Below are 24,051 nucleotides of genomic sequence, written 5' to 3' on the forward strand. Positions count from 1 at the left end.
AGGTTCTGAGTAATCAAAATGTCACTTTGATAAGCATACATGAAAACTCTGTGAGCACAAAAGAAACAGTTACACCTTATGTAAGAATGTATATGGCTAATGTTATAGAAGTTAAATTATGAAAGGAATGTGCATTTTCCCCCAGGACATGTGCAGTAAAAGGGGTAAAAAAAAAAATGCAAACAAAACATGCTACTGTACTTAATTAAAATCCTATTAGGGCTCCTAAAAAGAGCCACCATAGGTTGTGTTTTCTTTTTCAAATCACTGTGTGTTTTGGAAGCAGGAGCTGAAAGTGGAAAGAAATCAAAACTCTGGTGAAAGATGATTGTGTCCCTTTTAAGACAGAGTCTCTGAGCTGCTGATGGCTTTGGATCCAAAAACAAGTCAGAAAGCATCTGTGTTGATGCAAATTACCTAACTAATAGAGGAAGGAGAGAACTGCCCATAAATGGCAGCACAAAGGAGCCACAGATAAAGGACATACCTGGTCAGCAAACAAACTACCTGAAACCAAAAGACTCAAATTATGACCCTCCAGAGGAAGGTGGAAAAAGAAGTCAAACCTAAAAATAAGAGAGGGACAGGTTAATCCTAAGTAGAAAAAAATATTTTGTGTGTGTATGCACAGTGCTAAAATCTATAAACAAATACAAAAGGGGTCTGGTTATATGCATGACACCCCAACCTTTTAATTCACCCAAATCCCAAGAATATAATTAAATTGAAAAGCCTATGCAAAGATTTTAAGAGGATATTGAACACACTGGCCTCAAAAACAAATTGCCTACATAAAAAGCATGGTATAACAAGATACTTTCCGAGAAAGCTACACCCTAAGTTCGCTGCAACCATGTGTTCACACAATGCAAACTGAAAACAGAACTGTGGGCACACAATTGTTATGATTTGCATACTGCAAGTTACCTGACGTACATAAAAGGGCTGTGGATTAAATCCCCCAGGTAGATACTCCCTAAGAAAGGCAAGGGGATAGATGTCCTCTATGCTGTTTTCAGAGTAGCAGCCGTGTTAGTCTGTATTTGCAAAAAGAAAAGGAGTACTTGTGGCACCTTAGAGACTAATAAATTTATTTGAGCATAAGCTTTAGTGAGCTACAGCACACTTCATCGGACACTCCCTCTAGAGTACACCACAATCATGGAATATAATCACAATGTGCACCTTTATAGTAGTTTTCATCCAAAGCAAACTCCAAACAATAATTAATGCTCTCAGCACCCTTGAGTGATAGGCATTGTTATACCTATTTTACAGAAGAGCAAATTGAATCACAGAGTGTATTTTATTTGTTCAAGATCACACAGCAAGGCAGTGACAGTCGGGTAAACAGACCCCAACCATAGGATCCCTTATGCTATTACTTATGGTATGTGCCACTCATTGAATGAGAGATAACATTTTTAGAACTATCATAGCGCCTGATCCATCGCCCAATGGGACTATAGTTCACATAATTCACCTTCCTCCCCCCCTAGCCCTCTAGATACTTCTCTGTTCTCTGATAGTTGCATTGAATATCAGCAGAATTTGCACTCTTGAATCACATACGTGTTTTTGAAAAATCCCACCTGTAGAGGATAAAGCAAGTTGACAGGAACTAGCACTGAGGAAAAGTGAATAAGAAACTGGTGTGAAAGTGATTTTATATGGTAGATAGAGAGTTTCTTGGAATTTTATGGAGAGCGGAATGAAATGTCACCACTGATGCTTGAATTAATTAGTAGTGAGTTTGTGGCCAGAAAGATCTGATATTTGTAATTAGCTTGACTGCTCTTGCACTGTAACTTCACTAACCTAGTGAGCTTTTTTTGTCACAATGAAATATGGAAGAGCCAGGAAGTTAGCCAAGAATATGAGCCTTATATCCATATTTCTTGTTAAAGATTATATTAAATGAAACCCTTCAGATCACATGAGTATACTATATTAAACTGTCCTCTTGTGAACACATATATACACTCTCTAGGTAAAGCTGAGTTAAAAAAAAGTTAGCATCACTAGAGGAAAAAAGAAACCATGCTTTGCCAGTTACTCGACAGAAAAAAAAAAAAAGACATTTTGCCTTCATATTTTCATTGCTTTCAACAAAAATGGAAAGTGATTTTTTTCTCAGGTATAACCTAGGGGACAGATGTGGAAAATACTTTTTTTTTTAAGTGAATTTTCAACCAGAGCATATGTGAGAAATGTTGTGTTTTGTGATGGGATTACATTTTGATCATTTTCATCATTGAAAACTGGTCAGTAAGGAAATTTCATATATAACCACATTCTGTTGGTTAATTCCTCTGGAGTTTACAGTTTGTTATCCTAATTTAAATACAGTCGCTATTTGTAACAATAGCTTCAAGACAAACTGCCCAAAGACTCCTGACTGGATCAATGGTTTAGACTCCACCTGCCATAAACACAAATGCTAGTTTCTAGTCTTGGACTGGAGCAAAAAAGCACGCTGGCACTACATAAACTCTGCCTTCTCCTCAGACGAGAGGGAGACTCTGGAGGGAAGTGTGCAGGACCCGCACCAGCTAGGAGTCTACAAGCAACCACAGCTGAAGGTGGTGATATTTCTTGAAGGAAAAAGGTTCGTTGGGACAGCAGCTAAGGTTTTGGCACTGAAGTGAAGATGGCGGAAACAATCAAACTGGTCTTTATAAGTAGAGACTTTACTACCTTCAGAAAGATGGGCGGGGAGGAATAGAGGGAGGTTTTCTTGTTTACTACAACTACAGCAACAAAAGCAAAGGAATTCCACAGTCATAGCCCTTTGTTTGGTTTGACCTACCAGAGCCACTCTCAATACCACTCCAAGAATTGGTCACAATGAAATGCTTCAAAAGCAGGGCAATCAGCTTTTCTCTCCCAGGCAAGAAATGCATCAATTCTGCAGTGTCCCTATCTACAACCACTCCTTGGAGAAGGAGATCCTGAACCCAAGTGACCAGCTTAGCTGCATGAAGACTAGTTGACCCTGCAATGTTTCTCAATGAGATTAAAACTGAATATTAATTAAGATTAATGTCATTGGTTTAGTATCTCTTTTCCTGCACCTCCTAGGAAAATACAGCTCACCAAAACATCCATTCTACTGCAGACTACCAGAGAACTAAACCCATGTTATTAGCTAAGATTCCTCTCACACGGTTTTTGGCACTCTGTGTACTGTATTTATTAGTAACATATGTATTACTATAGATTGTAAGCTGCTGGTTACATGGATAAAAGCAAATATACACTGCAAAACTTCTTCAAATATGATGGATCATAGCTACCATATTTTGCAGTCAGCTGAAAAATCATACTTCAGAATTTCCTCCTCTTAATGCTCAATCTCACCAGAAGCGAGTATTATTAATTATTTTGTATTATTGTAGCATCTAGGAGCCCTAGTCATGGACCAGCACCCCCTTGTACTATGTGCCGTACAAACACAGAACAAAAAGGCAGTCTCTACCCAAAGCCACATGCCAGCTTGCTGTGGGCTCAAATAAAGTTCATTTTAATAGATTTATATTAATCTTAATAAGAAAAATCTGATTTATTTACATTTTACACTTACTTGTACTCAGAACTTTAATTTCTGGGCTCCTAAAATACTTCTAAGCTTGATAAGAAATTAATTAAATATGGACTTCTGTGCTCAGTAATGTTCATTGAACCATAGCTGAGTTACAGTTTGGTCAACCATTATTTGACAATTACTATCTGGCTTTACTAAATAAATTCCTCCCCTTTAATTCCTCATGCTTGCCGTGCTGTGATCTGCCAGTTTGGCATCACCCTTCTAAGTCTTCCTAACAAGTATTCTCTGAAGAAAATTAAGTAGCTTTCCCTCAGCTGGAGACTTACACACCTCTCAAACAATCCCAGACTCCTCTGACCCAGGACCAGATATTCACAAAGTTGGCTTTGAAACTAGGCATCTCAATTGATAGGGTACTGCACTATCATTCCGCAAAGATGTGGGTCTTAAAGTATTGCTTTTAGAAAAGAACTGCTTCTTTATCATAATTACATGAGCCTCAAACTAGATTTGCAACTCAAGTGCTCCGAGATTGTACTGGTGCATTCTGTAGATTAGTAAGTGGTTCCAGCCTCCAAAGAATTCCCTTATCCGTCAAATTCATGATGGCAGTAGATTTAAACGGCTAAAAATATCTTTGTTTTCTTTCAGCTCCACTTTTAGAATATCCTTCTACTTACAGAACTACAGAATCTTCAGTATGGCAACTAAATTCTGTTTCAACTTGGACTCCATCTCAGCTGTGTCCTTTTTATTTATCTTCAATAATGTTCAGTTAGGCTAACTAAAATTCATGCTATCTCAGATTACTCACAAATTTGCTGGTAAGAAATGCTTTCCTACAATCCACACCGTCTCTCAGTCTGTGTTTGTAAACATTTATTATTGCTATTATCTATACTGCAGTAGTTCCAAAACCCCAGTCAGAGCTGGGCTTCTAGTGTTTTAGACACTGTACAAACTCAGTGCAAAAGAAAGTCCTGAAGAGCTCACAGTCTAAAAGGAGAGAAGCCAGACAAAGTGTAAAGGGCAAAGGATACAACATGCTAGTAAGTGTTCAAGGTGGCAAGTATCCAGTGTATGTATTGTTGGTGCTGTGGTTTTGAGTTTTAAATAAAAATTATCTCCAAGTGTTCATCCGCGTAGCCATTAATGTGTTTCTTAAACCAATAATTTGCATTGTCATTCAGTTACACAATACAGTGTATGCACTAACGGTGATTGGAGAGTTGAAGACATTTACTGAAAAGCATATCTGTTACTTATGGCAGGAAAGATGGCATTATATGCACGGACATTTAGGCCTATCTGCATTACAATCTGTGTTCTGGCTAACCCAGGCTGGGTGCAATGTAGGCAGGATGTAAATGTCAACAGACCATCTTTTGACTGTAGTAGAGGCAGGGATTTACTATAGGTGTGCTACATTAACATTCTTGAAAAGAGAGCATAATATATTGTTGACTGAAATCACAAATCGGTGTCACTTTGACTTTATAAATATATAGACTATAGGCTTGATAGTTCAAAAATTATTTAGACAGTGAGTCCCAAAGAAACATATAGAACTACTCTAGACTTGCAATAGTACCTCAGAATTGATATATAGCATGACCATGACGACACTGGTTATTTATATCCATCTAGGTAAAATTGTTTTATTTTGTAAATTGCAAGGATAAATTCAATTAACTGAATTTATTCATTTCTAAAAAGTAACTTATTTATACTATATATACCCTATCTCCACTAGTCTTACATAAGATAGTAATTCAGACAAAATTAACTATTCTCTTACATCACAGTACTATACTCAAATCAGAATAATACTGAACGTGCAACAAGACATACATATCAACAAAAGAGAACAAGTAGATCGGAAGTCCATCAGAGGGGAGCAGAATAGAACACCTCTGGTCGTATCAGATGAAGAGGCATTTACAGGGTAAAGGGAATTATTTTTGACTGGTCAATGCTGGCTGACTCTGAGTAGCAGTATCCAAATAAAGTCAGAGAAAGATGAACTTAAGGGAAGCAAAACTGCTTGCAAAGTCCTGAGCCCAATGGTGGCATAAGCTGAAGCAAAGTAATTAATTCAGGAATGCTTTAAAAAAATTACAAATAGTGGACTAGACTACAGCCTTGCAGATTTCCTCCACTGAAGCATGATCTCGACTCTTTCATCCCATTAAGATAAAATGTCATGGCTCTCTTAACTTCCAGGGAGCTGAACTTTCTCTCAAGGGATTTAGAGGGATTTGGACATGAATGGGGAGCACACTATTACAGGAAAAACAGATGAGTTGCCCTTGGCAAGAAAGGATGGGGAACCACCTTAACTTTGTGAAAGAACAGGACTGAAATAAGATACTGCACAATTCTCCAGTTCTCATGGCAGAAATTATAGCTAGAAGAAGCAGAGCTTTAAGGCTTACTGGTTTCAGAGAAATGTGAGAAAATGGTCCATAAGGGGGTTGGTGTCAGGCATTATAAACCAAATATGAAGTTCAAAGAAGAGGAACATTCCTGATAGGTTGACAGATATTAATAACCTTTCCTGAGGTGCCTTCACCGAGCAAGATTAAGTTCTCATGTCAAACCATCAAATCTAGGAACTGGAGGTTCAGATGGAGTATTTGAGTTTGTGTTAGGCTCAGAATCCAGGAAAGCAGCCACAGGCTTCAATGCTTATTTGGAGGAGATACGTGAACCAAAATATCCTGGGGAACAGTGTCCAGAAGATTGTTTACTAGATCTAGTGTTGTCTTTCAAATAACAACTTCTGGTTTTCTCACTGCACCCTGTTCTCTACATGTTTGTTTTGGACTCTTGGCTCCCAGGGTGGGAGCCTGTCTTCATCTCTGTGTATTGTTCAGTGGAGAATGCATGGTTAACACTATACAAATAATAAATAAAACCAAATATAAATAATAATTAGTGCTGACTGCAGTGCTATGGGAACTGGACATTCAGAAAGGAACCAGACTGCCAGGTGGGAGCTTACCTCTCACCTCGAAAGCCTGAAACACTGATAGAACCAGGCTCCATTCCCCTGGCAGGAAAGAGTTTCTGCTTAAAGCATCTGTCAGAAGATTTACATTTTTTTCTAGATGGCTGATTCTGAAAGTAATGAGATTCTGTTCTTCCCAGATGAGTTAAAAGGGTTGGACTCCCAGGAGACAACTACCCTCCAACTCCTACTTTGGCAGTACAGAGACCCTATGACTGTGAAACTGTCAGACCAAATTGAAACTGGTTTGTATCCCTGAATGTGAACAGATTCTGGCAGACTGCTCTGAAGTCCAGCCTATTTATATGAACTGTAGTACATTTTCTGTGTTCTCTGGCAACCCAAGGGAGCCTCCACGATAGTTCAGCAGACCCATGCCCATTGTGACCAAAGCCCATGGAGACAATAGTCTTGAAACAACCAGGAGAGGTAGGCTTTTGTGATGAGAGGGATCAAAATCCATTTGTCAAGGTCTAACACAGTCTGCGGGCCCAGGCTTTGATCAGGAAAAACTGTAAATTCCAAATATGGATCAAGCCCAAGGAAACTTCACACCAGAGGACTCTGAAAGGCTGAAGAGATTAAGCGTTGGTTGAACCAACATCTGAGACTAGAAATTAGAAATGTTTGCCTTTGCTTTCAGTGTCGTTTCTGGCATTAAAAATACTCTGTCCATGACTGCTTTGAAATGCATCCCAAGAGGATAAGATCCCCTCAAAGGAACGGAGCACGGTTGGATTGATTGTCAAGTTTCAGGAACAGATTCAGGGTTCATGTCACCACCACGTGGCTCTGCAGAAGGGAGTAACTGTGTTATCAGCTAGTCATCTAGATAAGGAACCAGTGATATGTTTCAGTAACTTGTGATTACTTCTGTTAACATCTCGAGGCTGTCAGACTGAAGGGATGGGTGGAATATTGAAGTGTTGATCCCCAGGACAAAATTTGGGATATTGTGTTTCAAATTCTGGGGTGCTCTTTAGCTGATCTCAAGTGGCACCTTGAGATCAGCTAAATAAATGGCTCTCTTTTTCCCCTTGCAAAATTCGTAGTTCCAGCAGACCTCTCTCCTTCCCAGACTTGTAAAAGGAAGAAGAGAAACAAACAGTTATCTGTTATATCTTCTGGAACGGGATAGTTTTGACTAGTCTTGTGTCTTTGACCATACCACTAGCAGCAACGCTCACAGAATCTTGCAAAGAGCCACAGATCTTCCTCCTTTGGGTCCCAGTTTGTTTCATGCGCCTGTCCCCCACCCCCAATATATTTTGGGATGATTTTGAGATTTCATCTTTAATATTGCGCCTGGAGAACATGCTAAGTCCAAATATATATGAATGCAAAATAAATAAGTAAACCTGAAAATATCGATCAGGATAGAAAGTCTCCTGGAAAGTCTGGGCAATGACTTCTGGAAGGCAGCAGCAACACAGTTAGCAATTCAAAAAGAAACCTCACGATACGTTATATCAGTGGTGGGCAACCTGCGGCCCGCACGCAGCCTACAGCTCCCATTGGCCGGGAATGGCGAACCGTGGCTACCTGTAGCTGCGGGCGGCTGTACCTGTGGATGGTTGATGTAAACAAACTGTCTTGCGGCTTGCCAGTAGATTACCCTGATGGACTGCATGTGGCCTGCGGGCTGCAGGTTGCCCACCACTGCATTATACTGTGTCATTTGGGTTTATCTGGAATATATGCTTCATGAGGGAGGGATGGCATCTTTCCCTATATTTTGTAGAGTACCAGCAATCTAGTGTTGCTACTGCAAAGTCTTTGCATGACAATCCACCAGTGATGAACATTCAACAACAGCAATTATATAATAGGTGGAATATGCCTTTGTGTGTTTTAAATAATAGATGAAATCCTGGCCCCACTGAAGTCAATGTCAAAACGCCCATGGGCCCTGATTCCACGCAACGTCTCTATAGTAACAGGGAGAAAATGTATGGAAATACAATCCCAGTTAAACATTTGCAAGGGATATTCTAGCTCAGATGCAGATGGATTGGCCATTGTGCAGGAGACCCAATTTTAAGAGTACCTGAGTGAAAGAGTACTAAAGGAAAACAATAAAATGAGTAAACAAATAAAACACTTATGCATTACATTTTAATTAGCTCTGGCAACTTTCAAATGCTGGCCAAATGGAAAAATGACTGGGGATTCAAATTCAAGTTCATTGCTTCTGACCTTGACAGCACCTACTACTAAATAAATGATTTCAAAAAACAAACTAGGCTAAAACATTAAATCTTGGCTCCCAATTAGAAGGACAACTCATAGCAAAGAGATTCGGTAAACACAAATCTCTCTGAAATCCTTGGCTGAAAATGTAGAACATTAACAATACCTTGGATTATGACAATGGAAAAAAACAGTCCCTCATTTAAAATGTTTGTCATCGCTGTAATCCCATCTTTAATTATAACTGATGTTAGGGACTTTCGTGTGCTGGAATGGTAAAACACTGCCAAGAGTTCAGCTTCTAGGAAAGAACAGTTTCCGAATCATATTGAAGATTGATCTTAAAATGTCTGCAACAGATAATAATGTATAAACCTGTCAGAGGTACAATGAATTGAAGACATTACAATAGTAATAACTTAGCTACTGACAGTCAGCAAGCATCCTGTGAGCAAGTTTTCTGAAGGTTTTCTTATTACATTTACTAACCTGCCCTTCAGTGTAGATCAAAATTGATTATTTTTATTAGTTAGAGTTGTGACCCATGCCATTAAATTTGGTGGTAACTCAACTTTCTAAAGAAGAATCTAAATTTTACTTTTGTTGATCTTACAGTGAGACTATGTTAATTTTCCATTTTCAAACATCCAATGACTAGGTAGTGAGCTAGGCTAACAGTCATTACCGAATGTGATAGGACAGTGTTGTGTGGTCTTTACATGTATATGTATTTATAGTTAGTTAGACAACTATCAACACATACTGATGTGCAGCAGCCCCAGCTAGGATCAGGGCAGCATTACACTTGGTGCTGTATAAAAATATATGAAGAGACAGACTCTGACATGAATATCTTACAGTCTAAGGCCTAGATAATGGAAGCCCTTTGTAGGGGAACTACAGAGCTCACCAACCATGGTTAGGGGACTGTTAAGGAGGATTATGCCATTAGAAAACTGGAAGCCTCCTCTTCTAAGCTCTATGAAGTTCCCTTATCTAGTCATGAAGAGCCATGAGACATTGGACAATGACACTGGTGGAATATTGCTGTTCTATGCAATTTTGGGGAAAATACCCCATTTGATGGAAAATAAACAAATATTCTGTGGTTTCCTGATTGATATATATATTAAAATAGCAGCTGTGTGAAGTTGTTCAGAGGTCTGGCACCTTAGAAATAGACCTGGCAGAGATGGATAGTTGAGGAAGTCAACGGTGCACTTCAATCACATGATTCTGTGGAGTCACAATTAATCATATAGCCCTGCAATTTATCACATGGATACCACTACCTCATACATATGTGTATGTATATTATGGACCAAATGCTGTCCTGACTTGCACCCTTATGACCCAACTGAATTCAGTGGAGTTCCCCAGATACAATGGAGGGGCAGGATCTGGCCCTGTGTGCATATAAATCTAGTATACGCAGTGGTTAGATTCTGAGGTCTATTATACCAATGTATATCTGGAGTAATTCTGTTGTAGTCTAATGACTGCAGGCTGATCCATTTATTCATTTCAGATGGCTGTCCCTGAGAGAAAATATGTTTGTTTCAATTTTTATTAGAACTCTAAGATACCACACTACAATAGGCACTAAGTAAAATACATAATTAAGTCATACAACTAATAAATAATAATAGCTGCAGAGTTTCCAAGGTACTGCTTCAAGACAGACTGGAATGGGGAAGAAGATCCAACCCCATATAGATGGGAAAAAGGATAGAAGAACTAATAAATAATAATGCCTTACAATGGAGTGGGTGCCATTAAAAAACCCAACATTTACAACCCAGGGACCCATATGTAGAACAGGAGAAAACACAGTAAGTCATACATTTTGGAGCAGCATGCATATGCTGAGTTTGTAAGGGAATCATTATCTTATATGCATATAGTCTGTTTTCTCCTGCAGATGTCAGAGTGTTTTATATAGGTGATTAAGAATCACCATCTCCATTTCAGTAGTGAGGAAACTGAGGCAAAAAGAGGTTAAGGACAAAATCTGAAGAATTCTGGAAGCCCAATTAAAGACACCTTGGGTTTGACTTTCAGAAGTACTGAGCACACAAAGCTTCTATCAACTTCGGCTGGAGTGGTGGCTCCTCAGCAATTATGGAAATCAGGCCCATGGTGTCAAGGAGAAACTGAGGCCACATTTGAACTAAGTAAATTGTCCAGGGTCACCTAGCAAGTCAATACTGGAGTTGTAAACAGAATCCAGGTCACCTGACTACCAGTCCTCTGCCCAATCCACCGGTCTACTAAACCAACTAGAAATACAGCGTCTTTTAACATACAAAAGAAACAACATGATTTTCCCCCATAAAGGACCAGTTTTTGCCAAGTGATGAGTACTCTCAATACACAAACTTCAATTTGAACCTCCCGAAAGGTTCTGAGCACCTCTTAGCATTAGCTTCTCTGAAAGTAAAGTATCATAAAAAAGTACCAGGTAAAATCCTGGCCCCATTGAAAAGAATGGTAAAACTCCCATTGAGTTCACTGGGGATTTCACCCATGGTTTTCCAGTAAGTTGTTGAGTGCCTCCTGTGAGTGTATCCTCCACACCCACTGACTCAAACGCAAGCAGTGAGTGCTCAGCACCTCGCAGGAGTGCTCAGCGCCTTGCAAGATTGGGTCCCTAAAGTGCTAATGAGCTAAAAATTCTATATAAAGGAGATGCTGTAGCTTTTTCAGGGTGATAATTACAATGGAAGAAACATTTAAGGACTTATCTCGAGACATAATAAAGCATTCCTCAGCTACTTGGGATTTGCATTTTTATTCATAATGAAATTTTACAAGCTAAAATGCAATAATACTGTCTTGGACTATGCCACTGTATTTACAGGGAAATCCTTCTGTTCGCCAGCAATATGGTAATTTACTGTTGGTATTTGTTGTCACCATACAGGACTGTAAACAGCTTGTCACCCTTGCTGTCCCAGAGGCACAGCGGTAGCATGTTTTCTTGCTGGAGATTTGGGCTTGTGTAGACTTTTGGGACAACCCCCACAAAAGCTGGGGGATAACAGGGGCATTCTAGAGGTGACACTCTTGAGCTTCACAGGGAGAACGCACACTTCACTACAGATTGCAGCACTTTTCAGCACACATATCCAACCATTCCAGAATTTGAAAATGATTGCCTCTAGAATAAAGAGGCCTGACGCTTCCAGTTCCTTGATGGCAACTGGAGTGTTAGCATATCTCCTGGCTTACCAATAGCAAGAAATACAAGAGTAACACAGAGGACGGAGGCTTCCAAGTTTGCTACACAGACAAATATATTTATAAAATCTTTCTCTCACAAAACATGTGTTCCTTCATGGTTATATTTAATAATCTTCAGAGATGTTACTAGTACCGTCTGTAACGTACCTTGCAGTTTTGATCGGTTAGTCATCCTGAATCTACAACTCATGATGGTGAGTTATGACTAAAGAATAACTGCTGTGTTCGAGAAAACTATTTTCACCAGAAACTTTAGATAATGCTTACACGAGTGACACACCAAAAAGCAATGGAGCAACTGGCTAATGCAATCATTCTCTGAATTCATATATAATTAGAAAACAGAGGTGATGGAAAATTGGTTACCACTTGATTTTCTAAGAATCAGAAAATATATATCAATATATATATATCTCTCTCTAACTATAATGTATCCCAAAGGAGGAGAAGATGGCTAAAAAAACACAATAAAACTATTGTCATTGTAAGGAAGAGTTTGAATCTGACATGTAGTTCATGGATAAAAATGACTGGGGGCTGAATCCAGGTTTTATTGAGTGGCAGTAATAGAAAAGTGAAATCACAATTACTAAGTCAGCACAATTTACCAACAGTGTTCAAAAGAGATACAGATATTAACAATGGGACTACAGCAGGACACATCGAAAGATGTTAGACCTGATCCCAATAGGAAGATGTCTTCCTAATAGACAATGAATGGCATGCCCTCAATTCCCACAGAAGTCAATGGGAATTGAGACCACCCAGAAGTTGGCATGAGGCTCTTAGCATCCCTCAGGGCTGGGCCTTTGGTCTTCACATTGTAGTAATACAGAAACATTGGGGGATTTCAGAATGCTGCCAGAACAAGCCTTCCAAAATATTTTGCAATAACATTTCCCCTGGGAAATTTGCCATTACACAAAATTAATTTTCTCCTAGAAGTCTCACTCTAAAAAAGATTAAGGGAAAGAGAGAGACTTTATCACTGTCTGAAGGGCATTTAGAGCACTTTATTATTTTCATCAAGGTGAGTACACGCAACTCCTCTTAAGATTTAGTGGGTGTGATACATGGGCACTTGTGGTACAGCATATTCCACAGATCTTACTTCTTAACTCACTCGCCATTTTTCAACATGCTGAGCACTCCTCACGATAATATCGCTACTGTGCTACTTCACAGACTCTGTTAAAAGACCCCTATTTGATTTTTAGGTAGAATTTGGATGCTCAACTTTCTTAAATGTGGCTGTACCCATGCTGAGATGAATGTGTTGGATGCAGCGCACCCAAACAATCCTCAGATGCTATGGGACTCAAGAAAACAGTTAAAAAAGCAGGCAGAAACCCAGCTGCTTCCCTTTATTCTCCTGTTTACAATATCAGACCAACATTACAGCCACACATTGGCATCACTTCACATGCCAAACTCCCACTGATGTCAAAGAGTTCTCCGCATGAACAGAAAGCAGTTTATGGCCCTTAGTGTGCAAATAATTCTGCTATGATCCCTTTTCTTTGAAATGCTGGCTGCAGTTCCATAGGATTTGTTAGACTTTTCAAGGACTTGGCATGCTTTTAGGGGCATTGTACTCACCAGCACCCCTACCCTCCCTCACACCGAGTATCCAGAGGCAGTACATAATTGAAATGGAAATTCTGAATTTCTCTCTCTGTTCTTTGGAGTAGAAATTACATCTTGGATCACACATTATATCATCTCGTTCCTTAGAAGCATGTTTGCATCACTTTATGTCATGCACCGCTGTGGTCCGTTGGCAAGGCACAGCTACATTAAGAGAGGGACCCAGAGCTGACATTATCAATTTTAAAAAAAAATTCTACATGAAGTTTGAGGAACAAATACATACTGCTACAGAGACAGACTAATTTCGTATGTTCCACAGGATCTCACAACGTGTTTTGAAAAGCAGCTAACCCAGTTTGTGTTCACACTGTACAGCTATTAAACCATGCTTGAACCAAACTACAGGGGCCTGTTTGTGCCCTGCTAGGGAGCAGTCTTGAACACAGTTCTAACGCTGTTACAGCTTAGTGACCCAATGCTCCACCAACAACTTCCCATCTTCTTAATGGAACTTTCATGCAGAGTGCAGAGGAGCGGAGCCAGCTGGGAATAGAGTTTCACAACACTGGAGCAAATTCTGCCTCCAGTGGGTGCAGCAGGTGATCAGCATATCTCAAGATTTTACTGTTGTATACATTTTTCAAAATTGGTTTAGTTTTAGAGCTAGTGTGGATGGACATAGTTTTTCCTAAAATCAAACAACTGTTTTCAGTTAAGAGCAATGATTTTCCTTTTGAAATAATGGCTCAAAGTCACATTAACCCTCAAGTTCAGAAGTCCCTGAAACTCAAACTGGTCTGACCTACAATGTTTAGGACTGAAAACAAATTCTGGTTCAATAGGCATTACACATTTTAGCAAGTAAGGCTGCTCATCAGGTAGATTATTTGGCCTGCTTTTCTTTCATTTACACTTGTCTTTCACAGGCGCATCAACAGCACTGAGGGCAAAGGCCATTTGGTTCTGGATTCTGGCAGTACAAGTAACAAAAGATAGGTTCCTACAAATCGAGAAGGCAATTGGTCACAGGCCTTGGGAAATTATATTTCAGTGGCCAGAGATTTTACTCAACTTACCTTTTCTTGTGTCTGGCACAGAAGACAGTTGCATTCAAAGCAATACTGGCGTTTCAGATGTTTTTGACGCTCACTGCTGGGCATCAGTGATTCAATATAGCTGATAGTGAGCTATGTGAAACAAACAGAAAAAACAGAACTCTTATACTTAAACATCAATTCAGTATATAAGTAGAGCTGGTTGAAAAAAAAATTACCAAAATACGACCCAGTCACAAAATCTGATTTCATATAAATGGATAGATACATCCAACTGAGAAAATCTAAATACTTTTTTCATGTTAACACTGCCATTTCAAAGCATTTTTCAAACTTTTAATTTTGAGAAAACTTTAAATTCTTCAACTTTTTGTCCTGATTTTGAGATGAAAGCAAATGTTGAAGTATCCAAATTTCCTATGGGATGGAAATTCCATTTTCTGACTAACTCTGACTGTAATCCTGGACTCCAGCACCATTCAAGTGTCTAAAAATATTTTGACTTAAGGATACCACTTTTATTTGAGAATATACATTCTATTCTATATATGTCAACCAGGTTAGTTTTATTTCAATCCTATCTCACTATTTTAAGTATGTCTATAATACCAATTATTGGAATATTTAAGTGCTGTTTTGTTGTGACTGAAAAAACATAAGACCCTCCTATCTAGACTTGCTAAAAATATTCCCAAGTACTTGCAAGAAGATACACAACAACCCTGATTGAAACTACATAATAATACCTGCATTTCTAGCCCTTTAAAAACCGTAATGCCATTCAGGTAAATTCCAATGAATAACAGCGAATTCCTTGTTAAAAAAACAACAACAGAAAACAAAAAAAAAATATTCCACACCAGCCAGAAGAAATTTTGAAGGGCCATAATCATGGCATTTATATAATGCTTTATATCAGGGGTGGCCAACCTGAGCCTGAGAAGGAGCCAGAATTTACCAATGTACATTGCCAAAGAGCCACAGTAATATGTCAGGATACCCAATGACCACTGAAGTACTCCAAAAAGGGCAGAACTAGACACCAGGTCACATTACTACATCTTGACCCTAGATACTTCAGCTAACAGGGAGACGTTTTTGCATGGCTCCTAGTTAAATCATGAGACTGCATTCAAACAGAAATGACAGGGAAACCTTACCGATTTTCACTAATGACTGGGAGACCCAATTGTCAGTTACTGAGTTTTGCAAGTTACTGGGTAGTATGAGTAAACAAACAATTAACAAGCAAGCATAATGCCTCTACTTTGTTCATTTGTTATTATGAATATAATTTCATATTTATTACATATATTAACATAGAATAACTATGTTAAAGAACATTGTTAAGGTTGCAAAGTCAAGCACCCTAAATTTCCACAGGTTGGGGGGGCAGGAGAGGGGCGGGGGATAGTATGTAGTCGTGTACTTAAAGAGTGTATCATAAGGCATACACATAAAGGGATCAAATTAAGGATGTCCAAGCAACTTTTACTCTGGCATTTCCAAACTTCTGAGTGCCTGACTGCAATCTTAACAGGGTGGAAATATGATGCACCAGGTGTACACCTGGCACCAGGTATTAGCCCCTTAGAGCAAAGGGGAAACCAGGAAGCAGATTATGACTCTCAGCTCAGATCAGATCAAGTATACTTCACGAGCATGTTTCTCCACTCTGATCTACCCATAATCCTCAGTCCTAACTGGGAAAAGGTGCGAATGTGTATCAGCCTCCATTAAATAAAGACCCAGAAGCTCAAATCTGAATCACCTTCCCCTAAATCTTGGTGGGAGTTGGATTTGAATCACTGGATCTGATCCCCTTCCTATGATTTTAAGTTTAGGTTATATCCAAAACCAGAAGAGACCTAATCTGGCTAAAACATGGTCCAAGATAGCAGAAATCTTGTGGGAACATCCATTCATGTGCGATTCCTCCATTCAGGGCCAAAATATTGAAAGAAAAGGTCATAAGCTTTCGACATTGCTGAATCTAAGCATTAGAGGTGGTTGAGTCTCAAACCTGAATCACAAACCACAGCCTAGATCTAACAGAGAGTGAACCAACCCCCACTTTGCCCATTTCCAGTCTCCAGATCTGTTCAATCCTTGTTTCCTTTCTGTTTGTGCTCCTGACAAGAGTACCAAGTATGATGCAGGAAACTTCATAAGAGGAACTAAACTGAAAGCTATTTCTTCTAGGCTACTAAACGGCTATCAGACGATAACAGTCACTAACAACCTGCTCTGAATTTGAACTTATGACCAAGAAATGAAAGGCAACACATGATTAATAATCCCTACTATGTGGAACTTTACAACCCCTTGATTTTTTGTGCAGTTAAAGGGTCTGATCCAGCTCCCATTGAAATCAATGGGCATGTTTCCATTCATTTCAGTGGGAGCTGCATTGAGCCCTAAGTGAGCAGAATATTTTGTTGTTGCCAGATTGAATGGGAAAATGTAAATGTAATGTTCAAAAACATGACCACCCTCCCAGTGACTAAGTGTGTACTAATCATTTAATCAGTTATACATAGAAGCCCTTTATTAAAGTCTGTCTCTTACACTTGTTTTAATTTTGGATCTGTTCATTAGATGCAAGGCTCGTTTAACTTGTACATAATTATGAAATATTTACACTCATCAAATATTCCTTTAATAGTATTTTGTGTGTAGGATGTACAGTATTAATTACACCATTAATTCAGTTGACCAAAGCTTTACTGCATCCAACGGCACCCAATGATCCCTTTGAGGATCTGGGCCCCAGGTCCCATAATTTAATTTCATTTAAAAACTGCACTGTAACAAATACCCGTTAACGGGTGTTAATACTATAAAGACATGTTTTAAACAACAGATATTCTGGTTGAAAATCTGTACATACTGTGGACCAGTTATAAGAATTTCTAAAGTGTACTTAGCATAGACAAGCAACCAACCACCCAAATTGGTTGTGTACCAGAATTGGTCTTTAACAGTAGGTCAGACAAAAGTACAATGGAAACCCTGCAGCTACTTTAAAGTGGTTACTTAAGACAGGGGCGCATTGGACGCCATCTTCAGAGCAGGTTTCTCTGCGTGTTTGAAAAATGTTCCTGAATATATATGAATTTGATAGTCCAGCTTATCCCTGAAGGAGCCACTTTAATCTCCAAGGAAATGATTTCTATGTTCTAATCTCTTTTCCCCACATCCCATATTTAGCCAGTATTTTCTTTCTTTCAAAAATGAAATTAAAAAGAAAAAAAAACTTTACATAATGCTTAGGGCCTGTCCTAAGGTAACAAAAACCAGGAAAATCAATGCTAAGACTGACATTATTGGAGCAGGAGGAGGAGGAAGGTCTTATAATTGGGTATGAGTGACTGGAAGCAAATTTGAGAGACTCCTGTATCCTAAGTTATCATTAGAGACACACAGACTGCAATTTCCACAGCTGACTTCCATCGTTTCCTTCTTCCTCTTATTAGACTCAATTTTGCTCTGAAATCTGGCACAAATTAGGGTCAAGAGAGCAGTAGGAGATCCTCTCTCTCCTGCTTCAGCAGAGGGAGATCTGAAGTTGCTCCCAGCCCTCGTTTGTTTTCTCTTCACCTCTGCTTCTTCCACTCTGCTGCTTTGCTCTGCATATGCCAGATCCTGCTCTTAGAGGTGCTCATCTCCAGCATTTCAAACATCAGGATTTCAGTCAGTTTCACTGTGCTGCTAGTTACACCCCAGGTGAAGCTGTGTGCCGTAACAGCTCAGCCCAATACAGGGAAAGGAGATGAGGAAAACAATAGGGGAGAAAGGCCATAAGGGGAAGGTAAAAGAGTTCTGCTAGGACCAAGATTCACAAGGGAATGAAATACAAACTCCAAGTTCCAAAACTGGAGGAGGTTCTTCCACATGGCTCCATTTCCTCCAAAGGGATTTTTTCCTCTAAACATCTTCAATACATTGGATGGGTACATAAGAGAGTAGAACTCGGGGCACAGGCCAGACACTGGTTTTTAATGTCATATCCAAAAGGACCTCACATACTGTATGCAACCCAATTGATCATCCTCATCAGAAAGGTTGTCAGCGATCCCTAGAGGAGGAGGAGAATCTCTTTCACGGGTTTTATTTTTCATGGGTCCTTTTGTGACTGAGGATTCTGATCCTTTAGCCACAGGTTTGTTGGCAGACATTGCAGGTGGTGTTGGAAGACAGGATTGGGCCATGATTGCTGCATGACAGTTGTCTTTTCTTTCTTTTCTGGCATTTTTCTGCGACCAGGGCAAGGCGATTTTCCACAAAAGTGGACGTTCCCTCTCTGACAAGTCTTCGCCAGTCATCCCTATCCTGGGCTGCTGTCTCCCAGTGTGCGGTGTTGATGCCCCATCTCTTTATCTTTATCTTGAGGGTGTCTTTAAAGTGTTTCTTTTGGCCTCCTCGTTTCCTTTCTCCTTTGGTGAGTTGGGCATACAGTAGTTTTTTTGGGAAGCGTACATCAGGCATGCGCACACAGTGCCTGCGACACCTCAGCTGATGCTGGATAATCAGGGCCTCAACACTGAAGATGTTGGCCTCTGTGAGGACACTGACATTGAACTGACCCTGCTGGGATTCAAACCTATGTTTCCAAGGAGCCTAGGAATTCCATATCTGCCACTTAAAACTCTAAGGACTTGACTACACAAATATTTAGTTTGCAGCAAGCTGGGGTGTGAATCTATGGCACAACTGTTCATGTATACCCTGCTGATACACATTAACTGTTTATCAATGCACTTTGATCTAGTCCTCTTTGAAAGGGGACCAGAACAAAGTGCTTTAATGAACTGTTAATTAACATCAGCAGGGTGCACATGGACAGTTGGTGCACGGCAAGCTAACATAGGGTAGATTCACACTCTAGCTTGCCACCAACTAAATATCTGTGTTGACAAGCCCGAAGTGTGAGGATTCTGGAATAAATGTTGTTGTAGAAATTGCTTTAAATTGCAAAATTCTATATTTGGTACTGATTTTTAATGTGTGTGTAAAGAGCTGTACCTCACAAAAGCTTATGCTCAAATAAATTTGTTAGTCTCTAAGGTGCCACAAGTACTCCTTTTCTTTTTGCTCTATATTTCTGTTACTAGGGCCAGGTCTACACTACAGCATTGCTCCTGCTGATGTAAGTCCCCCACTACACCGTCCTAATAACTCAACCACCATGAGAGGCGTAGTGCTTAGGGAGATGTACTTAGGGCAGGGGTGGGCAAACCTTTTGGCCTGAGGGCCATATCAGGGTGCGAAACTGTATGGAGGGCCAGGAAGTCTGTGCCTCCCCAAACAGCCTGGCCCCTGCCCATTATCCGCCCCCGACTGCCCCCCTCAGAACTCCCCACCCATCCAACCCCCCCTCTTCTTGTCCCCTGACCACCCCCTCCCGGAACCCCCACCCCTAACCAACTCCACCCCCTATCTAACTTCCCCCGCTCCCTGTCCCCTGACTGCCCCCCAGAACCTCCGCCCCATCCAACCATCCCCTGCTCCCTGTTACCTGACTGCCCCCAGGGACTCCCTGCCCCTTATCCAACCCCCCCCGGCCCCCTTACCATGCTGCTCAGAGCAGCATGTCTGGCCGCTGCGCTGCCCAGCCAGAGCCAGACATGCTGCCGCGCTTCCCTGCATGAGCGTGCAGCCCTGCCGCCCAGAGCATTGCCCCCGTGGCGGCACGGCTGCGGGGGATGGGGACAGCGGGAGAGGGGCCGGGGGCTAGCCTCCTTGGGCAGGAGCTTAGGGGCCAGGCAGGACGGTCCCGCGGGCCATAGTTTGCCCACCTCTGACTTAGGGCAATGCAGTGTCTGTGTAGACACGGCATTACTTACATCACCCGTCAGCACCACACTGAGCTCCGAGGATTTATTTATTACCAGGATATTTTGTACGTGATGTTAAGAGTGATTACATTTTCATCAAATTCAGAGTCACCTCAGACTCAGCAGTTTCTCTCTATGGGGATTTGTGCAAACATTTTTTTCTGTTTTAACCTGTCCAGTTTCACAGCTCCTGAGATTCACCTTGGTTTTGAGGTTTGAAAGAACCCCAAAGTTCAACGCAAAATGAAATCAAAACTAGTGTCACATGATTTCACATAAAGAACATGCAAACCAACAAATTCCCAGTGGATGAGAGAATAAAACCATCAAACAGCTCCAGTTTGCTCAAAACTGGCAGGAAAAAAGAAAGCTGCACCATTTTTAGATGGACCATATATGTTTATCACTGACCTGATCAATATCATCCAATTTAAATGATAAGCGCTTTAGAACCTAATCTAGGCCTGATTCTGATCTCAGTTATACTTGCTCCACTAGAGCTACACTGGGCCTTCCACTTTATATTATACTGAGATAAGCACAACAGCAGTGTCTAAAACCAGTGACCAGTGACTTAACCTCTCTGGATACGTTTACACAGCTGCAAAGAGTGAGTCTTGCAGCCTGGCCTGACTGACTTACACTAGCAGGGCTCGGGCTAGCATACTGAAAATAGCTGTGTACACATTGTTTTGACATTTGGGCTTGAGCTGGCACTTGGGCTCTGAAGCCCACCCCTATTGATAGGCTGCAGAGTTCTATCTTCAGATTGAGCTGGAAGGTCCACATTCCTATTTTTAGCATCCTAGCGTGAGTCCCACTAGCACAAGTCTGTCAACCCGGGCTGCAAGACTCACTCCCAGCAGGTGTGTTGACATACCCTATGTCTCCATTTCCTCACTGGTAAAATGGGGATCAAAATCACTGATGTCTGTAAATTGCTTTGAGATCCTCAGTTGGAAGGTGCTATAGAAGTGCAACATTATTTTTATTTCTCACTGGTCTAATGAAAATATAAAATTCTAGTGCTTCGTATTGCCCTGGCAAGGGTCCGGAATTCCCATCGAGTTTGTTCCTGTATGGATAACTACACAAGAGTGCTCTTTTTATAGCCTGGTTTTGAGTCACTACTGTGATTCTTTTTCCCCAGTAAGTGTAATTGATTACAGACTTTTATTTGCCATTACCTAAGGTGCCACATTCTGCCTGTAAATGGCTTTCTAATCCTTAAAATTCTTTGAACTTTCTTGTTGCTACATGACTTGAAACAACACCTTATATCTTAACCTCAAATCCATTTTGGAAGCACTATTTTTATACTGATACAGGGCCAGATTCTGCCCTGACTTGCACGTTGTACTGCCCCATTGGATCAGATTCTGATCTCACTTATACCAAAGAGAAGGTCGAAAGAGGCAGAGATATAATAGGAAAACCAACTGACATGAGGATATAAAATAATGCAGAGCCCCCTACCTTTCCTTACACCCTCCTAATAGATTATTTTTCTTTTCCTTTTTCCCTCTCCAGGTGTAAATGATATTTATTTGGTATATTCATACCAAATATCACTTTATCATTTATATCCATTTTTTCCACTAACATACATGAATGCATAATTAACTGGCATGTAACTATTTTTGGGTTAAATGAGGGGGCACCTGTATTACCACAAACCCTCAATGTTAGTTGCTTTTTCTCTATCCCACAACATCTGCCTCTTCAGGCCAGATTTTTAAAAGAACTCAGCTCCCATTTAGGCATCAAAACAAGCACAGAACATAAGAACGCCATCCTGGGTCAGACCGATGGCCCATCTAGCCCAGTATCCTGTCTTCCAATAGTGGCCAATGTCAGATGCGTCAAAGGGAATGAGCAAAACAGGACATTTATCGAGTGATCCATCCCCTGTTGTCCAGTCCCAGCATCTGGCAGTAAGAGGCTTCAGGGTGGGGTTGCATATCTGATCATCTTGGCTAAGAGCCATTGATGGACCTATCCTGCATAAATTTATCCAATTATTTTTTGAACCAAGTTATAGTTTTGGCCTTGACAACATCCCTGGCAACAAGTTTCACAGGTTGACTGTGCGTTGTGTGAAGAAATGCTTCCTTTTGTTTCAGACCTCATGACAATTAATTTCATTGGGTGACCCCATAGTTCTAGTGTTATGTGACAGGTTCGATAACACTTCCTTATTGACTTTCTCCACACCACTCATGATTTCATAGACCTCTATCAGATCCCCCCTTAGTCGTCTCTTTGCCATGATGAACAGTCCCGATGTTTTTATTCTCTCGTCATCTGGCAGCTGTTCCATACCCTAATCATTTGTGTTACTCTTCTCTGTACCTTTTCCATTTTTAAAGTATCTTTTTTGAGACGGGGTGACCAGAACTGCAGGCAGTATTCAAGCTGTGGGTATACCATGGATTTATATACTGGCATTATGATATTTGGGATTATATTTTCCAATGTGCATTACTTTGCAATTATCAACATGGAATTTCATCTGCCATTTTGTTGCCCAGTCACCCGGTTTTGTGAGATTTCATTGTAACTTTTCGCACTCTGCTTTGAACTTAACTATCTTCAGCAATTTTATATCATCTGAAACTTTGACACCTCACTGTTTACCCATTTTTCCAGATCATTTATGAATATGTTGAACAGCACTGGTCCTAGTAAAGACCCCTGGGGAACACTACTATTTACCTCTCTCTATTCTGAAAAAACCTGTTTCCTATCTTTTAACCAGTTCCTGATCCATGAGAGGACTTTCCCTCTTATTCCATGACTGCTTAGTTTGCTTCAGAGACTTCAGTAGGGACCTTGTCAAAGGTTTTCTGAAAGTCCAAGTACACTATATCCACTGGATCAGCCTCTAATTGCCAGGATTGCCTCTGGATCAAGAAACTGAAAATAGCTCAACATATTCAGCTGATCTATTTTGAAAATCTAGCCTTTATTTCAGTGCCTAAATGGGAGCTGAGAGTTTTTGAATATTTGCTCCCACATGTGTAAGTTGCATTCATTTTTAAGGTCCTGCGGCTGCCAAAGTCACTGCAAATTACATCTGTTTTCTGAGCAGCTTACAACAAATGACTAATAAACACCATGCTTATCTCACCACTGATTTTCGGCCAGAGGCTTCCATGAGTGATGCATTCACTTCCAAATTTAGACTTGGTGTGTCATAGCTTCTTAGGTCAAAGTCATAGTAGAGTTAGTGCACTGGTCTTACAAATCAGGAAATCAGAATTCTATTCATGTTCTTGTATTAGGCCCATCATTGTGCTATACTGAGTGACGTTCATGTTTGGAGAAATTCAACTGGAAAAAAATCCAAGCATGGAGAAAAATGAAGTAGCTTCAGAGTTTAGGATCTGTTCTTGGATACTGTGGAGACCTCGTTAAAGTTTATTCCACTCTGTTTTGTAATAAATAACTCACTTCAGTAAATTGGTAAGAAGTAAGAAGGGCATGTAGTTAAAAAAAAAAAAAAGGAAGAAAAATAAGTGTATACATTTCTGGCCTGAATAAGAATTTTAGGCAGAGTGAAGTTTGCCGTTGATAACT

The 24,051-nt window shown here is 40.3% G+C and overlaps 1 protein-coding gene across 5 annotated transcripts in view; it reads right to left on the bottom strand.

The window, feature by feature from the left end:
- The window catches only part of SMYD3 (SET and MYND domain containing 3), a 633,600-nt gene that overhangs the window by 83,966 nt on the left and 525,583 nt on the right, over positions 1-24,051 (bottom strand). For all 5 annotated transcript variants that reach the window (XM_037895368.2, XM_043543386.1, XM_037895370.2 and 2 more), the window contains one exon: positions 14,657-14,767. In XM_037895368.2, coding sequence (XP_037751296.1) covers positions 14,657-14,767 — 111 coding nt within the window. The remainder of the gene's footprint in view (positions 1-14,656; positions 14,768-24,051) is intronic.

This window comes from Chelonia mydas, chromosome 3, assembly GCF_015237465.2.
Source record: "Chelonia mydas isolate rCheMyd1 chromosome 3, rCheMyd1.pri.v2, whole genome shotgun sequence".
Lineage (NCBI taxonomy): Eukaryota > Metazoa > Chordata > Testudines > Cheloniidae > Chelonia > Chelonia mydas.